This window comes from Ptychodera flava, chromosome 1 (assembly GCF_041260155.1).
Source record: "Ptychodera flava strain L36383 chromosome 1, AS_Pfla_20210202, whole genome shotgun sequence".
In the NCBI taxonomy this organism is placed as follows: domain Eukaryota; kingdom Metazoa; phylum Hemichordata; class Enteropneusta; family Ptychoderidae; genus Ptychodera; species Ptychodera flava.
Genome location: NC_091928.1, coordinates 34,286,057 through 34,302,360, shown reverse-complemented (window position 1 = coordinate 34,302,360; position 16,304 = coordinate 34,286,057). Strand labels below are relative to the sequence as shown.

At 37.4% G+C, this 16,304-nt stretch overlaps 1 protein-coding gene across 1 annotated transcript; it reads left to right on the top strand.

The window, feature by feature from the left end:
* The first annotated feature begins 51 nt into the window (after nt 1-51).
* LOC139135811 (uncharacterized) lies at nt 52-15,917 on the top strand. The gene is made up of 6 exons (XM_070703543.1): nt 52-299; nt 449-872; nt 6,447-6,712; nt 10,447-10,692; nt 13,902-14,033; nt 14,612-15,917. The coding sequence occupies exons 1-3, from the start codon at nt 102-104 to the stop codon at nt 6,698-6,700; spliced, it is 876 nt and encodes a 291-aa protein (XP_070559644.1). The 5' UTR covers nt 52-101; the 3' UTR covers nt 6,701-6,712; nt 10,447-10,692; nt 13,902-14,033; nt 14,612-15,917.
* Nucleotides 15,918-16,304: the final 387 nt, after the last annotated feature.

Here is a 16,304-nt window from a genome sequence, read left to right as displayed (position 1 = left end):
TGACAGATACATATACTGTTATAAATGACATTGTTTTTACTACAGATTAACCTGGCATCATCAAAGAAAATCCGGCAAGTAATAATGGTGTTGTGGCCATCATGAACAATCTGAACAAATATGTGCCACAGAGGAATCCTGGTGATCCATATCCAATCCTGTGTCATGGAGACCAGTCCTCTGCTGAGAGAATGGTTGAGGGTAGACACGCAATGGCAGACAGTGAGGACCCATCTGACAGACTGTTTGGTCTTGTACCAAATTGTCAAGATTTCTATGAAAGATGTATAATTCTTCAGGTACATGATATCCACTTACCTGATGTACTTTCTTTTGTTGAATACTTTCATAACTTTAGCAGTAAGATGACCATAATCATGAACTTAGTATTTTACATGATTTAACGAACTGCAACAGTCAACATTGTTTTTTTTTTCCTATTACGTAGGACACAATGGACATGTTATTCAGTGAAAAAAGTGCTGGCAATGAAGGGACTCTATTTCATTTCAAGACTATTTTCAAGCACACAAATGTAAAGAAAAATATAAGTCACTGCATCAATGATGTAGAAAGTCTGCTCAGCTTCACCACTGAAGCCATGGCAGTACTTGCAGCAATGAAACTGCTCCACATTACAGACATTGATGGCAGACCGGAAAATGCCCCGACAGAGGATGAAGGCAAGGCTGCATATCTCTGGTCCTTGGCAGCTGATATCGTTTCACTGGTGTGGCCCAGCATTGACTACCAGTCAATACATGATGTTGTGAATGATGGAGAACATGATGATGGTGAGGATGATGATCATTATGATGGCAGTGATGATGATGAGGAGGAAGGTGTCTACTGTTTGTGTGACAGCAACAATGGTAATAAGATATTTTATGCAACATTGCTTTAAAAAGTATTCTTTAAGGCAGTACGCGCCTCGAAAGTGAAAGACTTAAACTTTTGCTCAGACTTTCCTCAAGGAATATTTCAACCATTCTCTTTCAAAATTAAGAATGAAAATTGGCTGTCACCATGCAAATTTTGGTACTAGAGAAACACAAGATTTACTGATACTTCAAAATGGCCGCTATTCCTGTGTTGACTGTATGGAGAAAAATACAATTTTGAAAAACTAAGACAGTACAAAATTTTCTTACTCAAAGAGCTGAAAATGAACCCCCTGAAGTGGTGTATAAAATACAATCAAATTGTATAAGCTGCAAAATTTAATTGCCCAAGGCATTATTTTATCAGTCCCCGCGGACGAAGTCCGGCGGGGACTTATATGGTAGATTGGGTCCCCTCTGTGCGTGCGTCCGTCCGTCACCAACAGTTTCTCAGACACTGCTGAACCAATTTTGTTCAAACTTGGCACAAAGGCACAGCACTATGACCTACAGATGCACATCAATTTATTTTGCGATACGATTCAATTATAATGGCCGCAAGGTGGCCATTTTGTGCGATTTTTCATGTCTTTGGACCATAACTCAGACATCCTTGAACAGATTCTGTTCAAACTTGGCACAAAGGCATAACACTATGGCCTACATGTGCATGTAGAATTATATTGCGATACGATCCAATATGGCCGCGAGGCAGCCATTTTATTTGCGATTTTTTGTGTCTTTGAACCATAACTCAAAGATCCTTGAACCGATTCTGTTCAAACTTGGCACAAAGGCAAGCACTATGGCCTACATATGCATGTCAAATTATATTGCGATACAATCCAATATGGGCGTGAGGCGGCCATTTCGTTGCGATTTTTCATGTCTTTGGACCATAACTCAGACATCCTTGAACCGATTCTGTTCAAATTTAGCACAAAAGCAAAACATTATGCCCTTCATATGTACACTAATTTATTTCTTGATATGAACCAATATGGCCGACAGGCGGCCATTTTTTGCGATTTTTTCATGTCTTTGAACCATAACTCAAACATCCTTGAACCGATTTTGTTCAAAGGTCATTACACCCATTTTGTCCAAACTTGGCACAAAGATCAAGCACTATGGCATACATGTACCGGTACATGTCAATTTACTTTGTGACATGTTCCAATATGGCTGCCAGATTTAATTTTTAGCTCACATTTGGTATACCAATGTGAGGTTATCATATAAGCTGAAGTCGATGGCTTCTATATGTATGTATACATATCTACAGTATGTCCATCAACATCAAAAACACGCAAACCGCTGCACGTTTCAGCTTGGTATTTGGTGTGTGGATGCGTCCTGGGCTATAGATGGGATTTTGTTCAAATGAAGTCTGCATTGCCAAAATTATGCAAATGAGCTTACAAAATGTGAAAATGGTTAAGAATAAATAACTCAAGAACCGCTTTTTTGATTGCTTTGAAAATTTGTGTGCAAGTACCTTAGGTGAACCTTATACAGTTTTATGAATATTGTGAAGATATCCTATATTTTATATTTTTGCTGAATTTTATTGTGATTTTTCTCATTTTCAGTAAAATTTCTTCTTCTCTGCAACCGCCAACCCAATCACTCTCAAATTTGGGTTGTCTCTTTGCAAGGGTGTTACTGTTCTAATTTGTTGAAATTATGACAAAATTGGGAAAATTACTATATTTGAGGAATTTTGTCATTTTTGGTCAAAAAATCTTAAACAGTATTTCCTTTTTATAACCCCTGGACAGACAGCTTTCATATTTGGTACACAGACGTACAGAGATGACAATAGTTAGATATGTGGAAATTGTCCTGAAATGTACAAATTTGTATTTTGAAGACAATATTGTCATTTTGGTCAAGAAAACTTGTTCTCAAAATTACTTGTTTGATAGCTTTGTAATTTGGTATAAAGTCCCTTGTTAAATAGCTTTGTAATTTGATATAAAGTCCCGAAAGATGTTATTAGATAAATTTTCTGCTCAAAGTGTTGGGAAACCCCAAAATTCGTATATTTTAGGTAATTTTCTCAGTTTGTGACCTTAAATGACCTACACCAACCCAGGATATGTTGTGAGACAATTTTGAAGGCTGTGAACATAATTTTGTCATATTTGGTATCAATTTGTAGGAAAATTTGATCCAGAAAACAAAGCTGAGGTGATTTTTTAACTCACATTTGGTTATACCAATGTGAGTTTATCGTATAGGCTGAAGTCGATGGCGTCTGTATGTATGTGTGTATGTATGTATGTATGTATGTATGTATGTATGTATGTACGTACAGTATGTCCGTCAACATCAAAAACACACAAACCGCTGCACATTTCAGCTTGGTATTTGGTGTGTGGATGCATCCTGGGCTATAGATGGGATTTTATTCAAATGAAGTCTGCATTGCCAAAATTATGCAAATGAGCTTACAAAATGTGAATATGGTTAAGAATAAATAACTCAAGAACCGCTTTTTTGATTACTTTGAAAATTTGTGTGCAAGTACCTTAGCTGTACCTTATACAGTTTTATGAATATTGTGAAGATATCTTTAATTTTGTATTTTTGCTGAATTTTATTGTGATTTTTCTCATTATCAGTAAAAATTCTTCTCTGTTACCGCCAACCCAATCGCTTTCAAATTTGGGTTGTCTCTTTGCAAGGGTGTTACTCTTCTAATTTGTTGAAATTATGACAAAATTGGGAAAATTACTATTTTTGAGCAATTTTGTCATTTTTGGTCAAAAAATCGTAAACAGTATTTCCTTTTTGAAACCCCTGGACAGACAGCTTTCATATTTGGTACACAGAAGTACAGAGATGACAATAGGTAGATGTGTGGAAATTGTCCTGAAATATAAAAATTTGTATTTTTAAGACAATATTGTCATTTTTGGTCAAGAAAACTTGTTCTCAAAATTACTTGTTTGATAGCTTTGTAATTTGGTATAAAGTCCCTTGTTTGATAGCTTTGTAATTTGGTATAAAGTCCCGAAAGATGTTATTAGATAAATTTTCTGCTCAAAGTGTTGGGAAACCCAATAATTCGTATATTTTAGGTAATTTTCTCAGTTTGTGACCTTAAATGACCTACACCAACCCAGGATATGTTGTGAGACAATTTTGAAGGCTGTGAACATAATTTTGTCATATTTGGTATCAATTTGTAGGAAAATTTGATCCAGAAAACAAAGCTGAGGTGATTTTTTTCATTTTGGACCAATTTTTGCAACTTTTCTATGTAAGACATACAAGAACTGATGAGAAATTGGATCCAGGATAATTCAGATGTTGTAATCACCACCTACAGTGGAAGGCATTTCACTATCTTTAACTACCTTAAGTTCTGTTTACATTAGAATGATAACACTCATGGCATTTAAAAAATCTCCAAGGTTGTAAATGTACTTCCTGTCATTTGGTCTTATGTAATACCAAGGGGTGGAACATTTGATATTCAGGAGGGGGTAGGTCTAGAAGACTGATGATGTAGCATTACTTTTTTACCAGATCCCTTGTGCATTTTTTGCCCACTCCCACCTTTCTTTTTATCAAGCCTTCTCTGTTTTTTGTTGTTGACATTTGCTTATGATTTAGGATCTGCTTCTCCCATTGCTATAGAAGTTGATATGCATGTCCTTAAAGATGACCTCCAGTACCTAAGTTGGAGACCTTATTTGCTTTTGTCATTCTTGTTTTTCCTGGTTTAAATATTTCTCGAACGGACCAATTCAAACCGAATGTGAGCACATAGTGTCCTTGACGGTATTTTTTTCCAATATCGCTGCCAGATGGTCATTTTTGGATTTGTTCATGTCTTTGAGGATTAATCATATATGCAAATATTCCTTAACCAATGTTGTTGAGACTTGGTACAAAGATAAAGTACTATGGCATACATATACATGTCTACTAATTTTGTGCTATGATCCATATGGTCAATAGACAGTCATTTGATTTCAGTTTTGGTGTGATATTTTCATGTCTTTGAAACATAACATAGGTCACTGTCCCTCGATGGACTGATTTTGTTCAAACGTGATACGAAGATAAAATACTATAGCTGCATTCTTGTGCACATTAATTTGTTTCATTATATGATCCGGATGGCTGATTACAACAACATACCCGATCCATACCATTTCGAAAATTCCACCAAACCATGTGTATAGTATGTGCCGTTATGACACTAGAGGCAGTGAGGGCATCGTTATGTGCGATGTAATCAAAAGTTTCTTCAGTGGTCATTACCGGCAGAGATGAGTCATTTATTGAACGTTCCTCAGATTACTTTATTATGCAAGTCACAGGCCTGATGCACCCGTTGCATCAATGTCATTCCACAGCTGCCTAGACCACAGCTACGTATAGACACCAAAGATTGTAACAAAATGGACAAGCGGGGACTGTGTCATCAATGGTGACATGTTTGATGTGTGTCAGCGACTTTTACAACTTACATTAATACAGCAGGGCTTGATGTAGTGTTGTTTACATTTAACCCTTTGAACCCGGCTCGGACATAAATGTCCGATGACGTCATAGAGTACCAGGGGGTCAGGGTGCAAAGCGTTAATCAGCTACATGCTGTCAGTTACTCAGCACCACCAGGGCTACTCCACACATGTCAGACAGAGAAACATAAACAATGGCCACACTTTCAAATGTCAATGCCAAGTGTTTCTTCTTTTTTCCTGATGAATTACAATGTAGCTGGTTTTTGAATACATAGTCTAATTGGTTTACTATTTATAAAACCACCATTGACATTGTAATTCATCAGGAATAAAGAAGAAACACATGGCATTGACATTGTAAAGTGTGGCGATTTGTTTTTGTTTCTCTGTCTGATTTGTGTGTAGTGGCCCTGGTGTGTTGTGTAACTGACAGCATGTAGCTGATTGAATGTAAACAACACTACATCAAGCTCTGCTGTGTTAATGTTGTAAAAATCGCTGATACATGTCGATTTAAACAACACCTTGGCAAATTAAGTTTTGCTACTTGAATGATTTTATTGTATCTGTCCCGAGGCACATTCTACCTTAAAACTTATTTGTAATTTCTTTCCGCTGTGTTGTCAAGTTAGAATAAACTACTTGCAGGCTGCTATATGCTATAGGTTGACATGAGAAGCAAATTGTTATTTTGCTCCGATGGTTGTCAATCCAGAATATTTGAGTCAGTAAGGTAATGAATCTACCTACCCACTTTCACAGTTGGGAGAAAACGGCAGTAATGCTGTCAGAGTGATTTTTCCTGTAAACATTAAAAATCTTATTTAATCCTTTGAGTACTGTAATTTTTTCCACCAAAATTTCAGTGCAACATTTTACCAAATTTATGAATTTTTCTGTATTTTTTTGATAATTTTGGACCAAATGGAAATCACATTTCCTGGCTACAGTTCTTTATCAAAATTTTGCCAAAAATCTGAAGATTTGACTGAGGTATATTCTGTAAAGGTGATAAAAATGGACTTTGGCGCTCAAAGGGTTAATATCCTAAGTGATAAACAATAATTACTGTATTTTTTAGCTATGGAGGATGACTTTGGCTGGATAGAATGTTCTCGAAGGGGTAAATGTCACAAAAGTAGGTGGTATCACTTACATTGTGTTGACATTGACCAGACGACATACCAAAAGGTGACTGGTGGTGTTGTGAAGATTGTGGGAAGAATTCTATCTTTTGCTGTAGGAAAAAACTTCCCGATTCAGAATGGATTGCATGCTCCCGTGGTGACCGTTGTGTTCATGGAAAGTGGTTTCATCTGGAATGCAAGGGCTTGACAAAGATGCCAGGTGGGTACATATCACTCTATGTGCATTCATGTGTGGTAATTTATAATAATTACAATAATGAGATACTGACTATTAATTCATAATATAAAAACCCTTATCAATTCAACCACTCTATTAACCCTTTGAGCGCCAAAGTCAATTTTTCTCACATTTTGAAAAATGTACTCCAGTCAATTTTTTTCAAATTTTTGTCAAAATTTTGATAACAACTGAAGCCAATGAAATGTGATGTCCATTCGGTCCAAAATTATCAAATAATTACGGAAAAATTCATAAAAATTAGTAAAAATGTGGCACTAAAATTTTGGTGGGAACAATTATAGCCCTTTAGAGGGTTAACTCGACCATCTTTTTTTTTCTCAAAATGGATATTTTACCTATATCAGTTTGAGCACCTTTGGAAATTTGGACTTTCTCAACATCTAATAATGCGACCAACCAATCATGAAAAAACTATTTTGAACATTTTATTTCCCATAAAATACACAGAACAATGCAATGTACAGTTAAGAATATGTCTATGTCTTGAGTTCAGGAAAGTCACTTTACCGTACTCGTCTGAGTATAAGCCCCCCTCTTGTAGAAGCATCCCTCCCCAACATATTTCAGAGGATTTTTATAGATTGGGTCCCGTGCGTCCGTCGGTCCGTGCATCCGTCCGTCCGTCCGTCCATCACCAACAGTTTCTCAGACACTGCTGAACCAATTTTGTTCAAACTTGGCACAAAGGCATAGCACTATGACCTACAGATGCACATCAATTTATTTTGCGATACGATCCAATATGGCCGCAAGGTGGCCATATTTTTGTGATTTTTCATGTCTTTGAACCATAACTCAAACATCCTTGAACCGATTCTGTTCAAACTTTGCACAAAGGCATAACACTATGGCCTACATATGCATGTTGAATTATATTGCGATACAATCCAATATGGGCGTGAGGCGGCCATTTTGTTTGCGATTTTTTGTGTCTTTGAACCATAACTCAAACATCCTTGAACCGATTCTGTTCAAACTTGGCACAAAGGCATAGCACTATGACCTACAGATGCACATCGATTTATTTTGCGATACGATCCAATATGGCCGCAAGGTGGCCATATTTTTGCGATTTTTCATGTCTTTGAACCATAACTCAAACATCCTTGAACCGATTCTGTTCAAACTTGGCACAAAGGCATAACACTATGGCCTTCATATGCATGTTGAATTATATTGCGATACAATCCAATATGGGCGTGAGGCGGCCATTTTGTTTGCGATTTTTCGTGTCTTTGAACCATAACTCAAACATCCTTGAACCGATTCTGTTCAAACTTGGCACAAAGGCATAACACTATGGCCTACATATGCATGTCGAATTATATTGCGATACGATCCAATATGGGCGTGAGGCGGCCATTTTGTTTGCAATTTTTCATGTCTTTGAACCATAACTCAGACATCCTTGAACAGATTCTGTTCAAACTTGGCACAAAGGCATAACACTATGGCCTACATATGCATGTCAAATTATTTTGCAATACGATCCAAAATGGGCGTGAGACGGCCATTTTGTTTGCGATTTTTCGTGTCTTTGAACCATTAACTCAAACATCCTTGAACCGATTCTGTTCAAACTTGGCACAAAGGCATAACACTATGGCCTACATATGCATGTCGCATTATATTGCGATACGATCCAATATGGGCGTGAGGCGGCCATTTTGTTGCGATTTTTTCATGTCTTTGAACCATAACTCAAACATCCTTGAACCGATTTTGTTCAAACATGGCACAAAGGCAAAGCACTATGGCATACATATGCATGTATCAATTAACCTTGCGATAGGAGCCAATATGGCTGCAGAACTGCCATTTTGTTGGAATTTTGCATGTCTTTGAAGCTTAATTCAAAGGTCATTACACCGATTTTGTCCAAACTTGACACAAAGCTACGGCATACATATACATGTCAATGTACTTCGTGACATGTTCCAATATGGTTGCCAGATTGTCATTGTTCCCCAATATCGCTGCCAGATGGTCATTTTTGGATTTCTTCATGTCTTTTATGCTTAATCATATGCAATTATATTCCTTATCCAATGTCGTTGAGACTTGGTACAAAGATAGAGTACTATGGCATACATATGCATGTCTACTAATTTTGTGCTATGATCCATATGGTCAATAGACAGCCATTTAATTTCCATTTTGATGTGATTTTTTATGTCTTTGAAACATAAACATAGGTCACTGTCCTTCGATGGACTGATTTTGTTTAAACGTGATATGGCTGCATTCTTGTGCACATTAATTTGTTTCATTATATGATCCGAAATGGCTGATTACAACAACATACCCGATCCAATACCAATGCTAAAATTCCACCAAACCATGTGTATGTGGCACTAGAAGCAGTGAGGGCATCGTTATGTGTGATGTAATCAAAAGTTCCTTCAATGGTCATTACCGGCAGAGATGGGTCAATTTTATTGAACGTTCCTCAGATTACTTTATTATGCAAGTCACAGGCCTGATGCACCCGTTGCATCAATGTCATTCCACAGCTACCTAGACCACAGCTACCTAGACACCAAAGATTGTAACAAAATGGACAAGCGGGGACTGTGACATCAATGATGACTTGTTGAAAATGCATTACATCCGTGTATAAGTCCCTACCCTAGTGTAACTCAAATACAGAAATGTTAGGAGAGTATATTTGGTCACTAAACTTGGTAAAATTACTTTTAGATTAAAGAAACTTTTAAAAGATGGCAAAACCATGGGAAACTAGAGTTCCCTTGACAGCATCGTAAGGGAAATGACGTATTTTTTCCAGTAATTTCTTGATTCTTTGACCCTGCTCACCCCCATCACCTAAATAGAATAGTCTCACTACACAGTCATGCCGCCATTGTTTATTTTCACTTATGACCACGATGTTTTCACCTCTAAACATGCAGTTTCATTTGTTTGAAGCAATTGTCCTTTCATCTGTGAAGATTTTTTCTGGTTACTATTACACTTTCTAATGCTATGTTGTTGTTTTCACAAGATGTAAACCATTTGATACTGGAATGTTGAGTTGCTTTTCCGTGCAGGCATTGCATGCCAGTACACATTTTTATGTTGATTTGCAGCATACTGGTACACGTTATCGTCTCTGTTTCAAGTGTTTGGGCTTTCTTTGACACTGAATTTCACCCAAATGCCACTTCTGTATCCAGAGATCGTGTTATCACTTTCTTGGGATGTGTAAGTCCATTTTGCAAGCGATAGAAAGTTCAAGTGGTTTTTTAAAAAATCACGCTTTAAACTGGCATAAATTAAGCATTCATTGGAGATAACATTGGGTTGCTCGAGTATAAGCTCCTCCCTCCTCTATTTTTTCTGCCGTTTTTTGTTGTTGCTGAATTAGGGGCTTATACTCTGACAAGTAGGGGACAGTATATGTTTCAATCATCAAAGATGAGATGGTAAGCATATCACTTATGACCTGTCAAAAAAGTTGAAATCCCTAATATTAATAATTTGACCACTAAAATTATTTCGACTCAGTTAATTTTCTAATAATTCGAGTATTTAAAATCGTAACTATTCTAGTCGAATTTAAGGGGTTTTTATGATATACATAAAAGTATAGCTGATTTGATTGTACAATCTGAGATGCAATTAATCAGAACTATCAAATCAATATGAGGTGCTGCTTTACTGATTATTTAATGAAGAACCTTCAGTTACAGATACAAACTGGTTTTGTAGCGACATTTGTAAAACCATACACCAAGAACTTCTACAACAAGCTTCAGATCATGTGTTCCAGTACTCATCCTGTCTTACATGGAGAGGATTATATCAGATGGTCCACAAAGAAGTGGAAAGACATGCAGATGGTGAAGCAATTATTCGCAACTGGAGACTTGATATGGTGCAGTTTTGGCAGCATGATCATTTTAAATATCTTATTCAAGGGCATAGGTTACTTGCTGGTAAGTTTTGTTTACAATTGGTACTATTTTTTAACTCTTTGAGTGTCAAAGTCAATTTTGTCATCTTTATAAACTATAATGCATACCCCAGTCAAATTTTTTTCTGATTTTCCCGAAAACTTTGGTAAAAACTGTAGCTGATGAAATCAGTGTAAATTGGTTCTAAATTATCAACAAAATTACATTGCTCATGGATACCATGCAAAAAAACACCAAAGGACTTATTTCTGGTACACAGCAAAGTGTTGGTCATGAATTACCATGTTTTAGACTCTAAGTTCCATTAGGGGAAGGCTCCATTAACTTTGATGGTACCTGAAACCTGAGTTGCTGCCTGCCAGCTCGGGTGACAAACAGAAGACTTTTAATCCCCAAGGTGTTAATTTTCCATTGTTGCGATTATCTTATTGAGCTGGTGCTATGATAGGAACGTCAGGGCTGTAACGACTCACTCAATACCACTGGCACACACATATGCTTGCACATGGAACTATGTTGACAGGAAAAAGTGAACTACCCACTTTTCAATGCAAGTAATCTAGTTTCTTCTTTAATTTAGGCTCTAAACTAAGTTTTAGAAATATGGTGAAACAAAATATTGTTCTTCGTTCATTTTCATTCAAGTTTCCTATTTTCGGACGCTTCACTTCAGTAACGCGCATTGATCATATATGCAAATGTGATCAGAACAGCATGGAACGTTCTTTCCACGTGGCGAGATTTTTCTTGCACCTGCAAACAACGTAATGAGTGAGTAAGGACTCCAAGAGCTGCGCGTATCCTGTGACATTACATCTCCTATAGAGCAAATTTAAGTCAATGAATTGCTAGCCGGATCCGTCTGTAAACAGTATGGCCACTCGTACATATTATAAGAAAGGAGAAATAGTAGAGGCAGTTGACGAGGCCGGTCGGTGGACGGCACAATTTTCAGTGATTTAATTCACGGTATTAATTTCACAATAAAACGAATTCGCGAGCTTTACTATTGATTTTTGGTAATGTTGAATATTAATTGAAAAAAAGAGCTAAATTCCAGTGTTCATGTTTGATAAAATTCCAAATTGACGACACCCAACGTCAACCTGTACGACACCGTATGTGTACAACACACCTGCAGTCGACTAGTCGATTATGACACAGTAAGCTTACACACAAGGCAATATCGGTCGACCCACAGTCCCTCTATCCATGTCTTTCCTATTCTGCTCAGTTAACAGACATGATTTCACAGAATATTACATAGAAAACATATTATTTAGATCATATTTGGAGGCACTGAATACTAGCATTGCAAGAAGGGACGACAAATTTTCCGGTGTGATTCCAGCCGTTGCTTGTGCTACGTCAACACATTCGCAGTGATCAACCCCAGAAATTATCGCACACTATCATCATTTACGATGGGAGAAGGATCACGAAAAACACACACCAGTTTCAGGATATGATAATTTCTGTCTTAGTGTTGTAGATAGACGCAGAGAACACTTAATAGAGCCAAAAACAGCGAAAATTCGAGAAAAGCGTACACACAATCGGGGACTGTGGCATGCAGGACAAACCCAAGCTACGCATTATCACGTGACTGCCCCTCGTATCGCGGTTTGGCTGTGCGGTCTAGGTGATTGACACCTTTTACAATAGGCGTTTCCAGACCGGTGGATAGAGGGACTGTGGTCGACCTGAAATTTGACACTGTGATCGACGTAGCGTTTCAAAAGTACGAAAAATGAGACCAAGTAATTGTTTGTTTATTTAGATTTGATCTAAAACCTCTGGCAACCAACAGACAAAGTCCTACTCTTACGCAGAAAATCAAAGTTTTCAAGCGTAGACTCCCGCGTAGGCCCCTCCACAAAACGCGATGTCGATCTATGATTGACTATGGATGGATTGACATGGCGTTTCAAAAGTATGAAAAATGAGACTCAGTAACTTTTGGTCGCTTTACATTTGATCAAAAACCTACCCATCAGACAAGGCCCTACTCTTACGCAGAAAACAAAAGCTCTGAAGCGTCGACTTTCTCTTCCGTGTTTGAGACTTTCTTCTCTTTCGCGTTTGAGAGAAACAAACGTCGGCTTTATTCGGAAATGGCCGGCTATTGGAGGGCGTAACGTCAGTCCAATGGTAAGCTGCACCCGATGTGAACGTCGGAATATTCGGGCTGTAGTCGGGAAAGCAAAGATGACCTCCAGAGCAATTCCCAGTACAGTACATGTTCGCAGATCACGGTACTACAGGCTGATACTAGATAGCAACAAGTTCACCGCGTAAATTGCTAGACTACATATAGCCACATAGGCACTTCTGAAATGTTATCTCCGGCTTGCAAGACAACAAATATCAAAATATTATTATCAAAACCAGAATTTCGGGGCTAGAGAGCGAAACATTGCTGAAAAGTAGCCGGCCAAAATACGGAAGTAGCCGGTCAATTTGGCCAGCATCCGGCTAAAAATGAACACGCGGATTCAAACAGAGAGGCTTGTTGCGATAGACAAGTAGCCTTTGGCTTTTGACCAGAAAAATAAGTGAGTGTTCATTGATAATTCAAAGACTGGATCCGTTGACACCAAAGTTTGCTCGTGACTTTCATTGCATTGCATGCACCTTTCCGCAATGTGAGTCTGAACTGAAATTGAAAGAGTACGTTTTAGTAAAAGTCCTGTTTTGTTGTGCTGATTTTCGCTACCGTACTTTCTTTTATAGGGATATAAACATTCATACAAAAATAGCTTTTCGTATGCAAAATCAGCGTACGTTAATTAACTGCTAGTATTGTTTAAACAGCATTTTATTTGAAATGGATTCTATAGTAACGGTACCATCGTTTTTGTAAACTCTTCATGCAATTTTATGAACTAAATGATGACCTCAAATTAACAGCAAGTGCTGGACGGCACTTGTTAACGCTGGTCGGAAATCATGAGTGCCGGACAAGAGCCGTCACGGCGTGGGCCATGCTAAAAGTAGTTCCGGCAGTGCTAATGTTTTGTTTACACTAAAAGATAATCTGTTCGCATATGTTGACATAGAGATTAATCCTCTGATAACCAACTCGGGTTACTCGGGTACGTCCAAGTTAATGGAGCGTTCCCCTCATGAATATGCAAAGGTCACAGGAAAGCTCTAAGTACATTCAGAATTATTTTTGCACAGTTATCTTCAAAACACTACAAGAGATTTACTTTTGCCCTTCATCAAAGGTGTTAATGGTTGGCTGCCACGAAGATTAGCCGATGAACTCACTTGGAACCGCACCGCAAATTTGCATGGTGGTTTGGGTAATAATATAGCTTTGGACTTGGTGAGCGAATTCCTGAATAATGAATTCAAACGTGAGTACATGATGTCATTTTGTATGTAACAGAGCCCTCAAACTGACATATGCTATTGCCTTAACATCGTCAAAGTGTATGCTTTTTCCTGTCTTCACATATGTTATAATTATTCTGCTATTATTTGTCATATCAATCATAGCATTACTTTGTTTAAATTACTGAAGAAAAGAACAGGTTATTATATATATGTTTAAGTACTTCTTATTTGTCAAAATTTACCAGTTTTAGAAAGCCTAAGTTAGTGCCAAAAAATTGTTTCTGGTCCTTGACATTCAGCACAAGTGAGGCAATGATGCAATTTTCTTTTTTTTTTATTCCTAACAATGTCACTGGCTGCATAATACTTCATGCAAACAGGTATATTAAGGGTAGCTGTACTAATGAGTATGTAAACAAACAATAAGGACATGATGCACAGGTTCTAAAATGATATGCAATGACTGGAAACTTTTTTTTTGGCCTTATATAAACACGATTTTTTTCCAAAATTTATTTCGTTTGGAAACTAATTTTATATAGGGCTGTATTGATATTCGTGAGTTTTGATATTTTAGTGATATTTTATTGTTTTACAGAGAATCTGAACAAGAGATATAGAGACCAATTCAGTGATCCACAGATTGACAGGTCATCAAAGCTTGTTGGCTCATTGGGCAAGTCATTGGAGAATGTATACTTTGACAAATTGCCAGAGAAATACCTGTACACTCCACACACAACAACCAGTGATACAGAAAAAGATGTGAGAAAGTTTATTGGCGTGTTCGAATCAAAGAATTTATTTTCATGCATTCCACACCGGCAACACAGAGCATTCCCAAATTTTGAACATTCGATATCTATAAAAAATACACAAGAACTGAAAGAAAGACTTGTCACGTCTTCAAAGGAACTTGATGCTGAGAAAACGTTGCTTCTCCTGAATGATGAATGAAGAACGATTTGTGTTTCGAAGCAGAGTTCACTCAATTTGGTAACTAACATGGTGTACTGTAGTCTCAGTTACCCAGACAGCAATGCATCCTTGGAGCAACTGATCTATGATGTAATTACTATCTTTTGAGACCAAGTTTCAGAATATGTAGCTTCAAGTTATGTAGAAGTGGCGTTTGAAGTCTGCACTTGGCAAAGTATGTGAACTGTTACTTTTATGTTTTGGATTAGTTGTACGTATTCATAAACTGATGAAAGACATGAAAGTCATGGTTCCAAGTCATTACTGAGAATTTACTTCAAAAGCCACTTCTGTATGACATTGTAGCTATATTTTCTGTGACATGAACTCTTAACATAATAATTACATCATACCGGTAGATCAATTACTCCCAGGATGCATCACTCTTGTCTATGTCACGCCATCTTGCTTGGAGATTTTTGAATGGGATATCCCAAGACTGTGTAAGGGCAGCCGGGATGAGCGCCCTAAATTGCAATCTGGGTGACTGGTCTCATTTGAGTTGTTAACATGAGCCTCAATAGGGCAAAATAATAATGAAGTATGATATAAAGCGTTACAGAATTTACAGAATAATGTACCCAGGGCACTATGGACCATCAACTCAACACTTGCTTTAAACAGAGCAATAAAAAATGGTATTGGAGCAAATTTTATAGTTCATCATCAGAACACTTGTACATGGACTATTCACTTCTTTTGTAGGAAATGTAGACCTATGTAAATTTGTTTTCTTTGGAAAATTTTTATTGTTTTAAAATTTTAATTGTTGTATATTTTCCATTGGTTTTTCCTTTTGCTAGTTTGTGTAGTGAGTTATGGGGACAGACTTTGTATGGGTGATTTGCACACGTTTTGGTCACCCAATCCTACCGGTATGTGAACCCTTTTTCAGTTTACATTGGATACATCTTAATAATAACATGAAAACAAGAATAATGGGACTGTGCTATCTACGGTATGTGGTCGAAAGTTTTACTCTTATTGTACTGTCCTGATGCATGCCTGTCAGTGAGCTGTTTGCACAAGCTACCACATTTGCAAACACAATAATTCTGGTTGCAATGTTCCAGAGATAGTATGGCCACCATTACAGAAGTGCCACTCGCAATACACTGCAGTTGGCACCACCATTATGGACTACCATTCTTTGTCTGTGGCGGGTATGACATCATCAGTCTGTAGCAATACCACTTCTGTGGTATAGTGTTTGTGGTGTTCATTTCAGGGGTGTGTCATGGAATGTTTTACAGGACTTTGGACTTTCCAAAGTACAATTATATCATAGACCCTCGAGAAAAACGTTTTTCTTG

Excerpts from the sequence above, each read along its gene's own strand:
- LOC139135811 (XM_070703543.1), top strand. The coding sequence starts at position 102 with ATGAACAATCTGAACAAATATGTGCCACAGAGGAATCCTGGTGATCCA. Across the intron at positions 300-448 it reads AAAGATGTATAATTCTTCAG|GACACAATGGACATGTTATT; the intron begins GTACATGATATC and ends CCTATTACGTAG. Across the intron at positions 873-6,446 it reads TTTGTGTGACAGCAACAATG|CTATGGAGGATGACTTTGGC; the intron begins GTAATAAGATAT and ends TGTATTTTTTAG.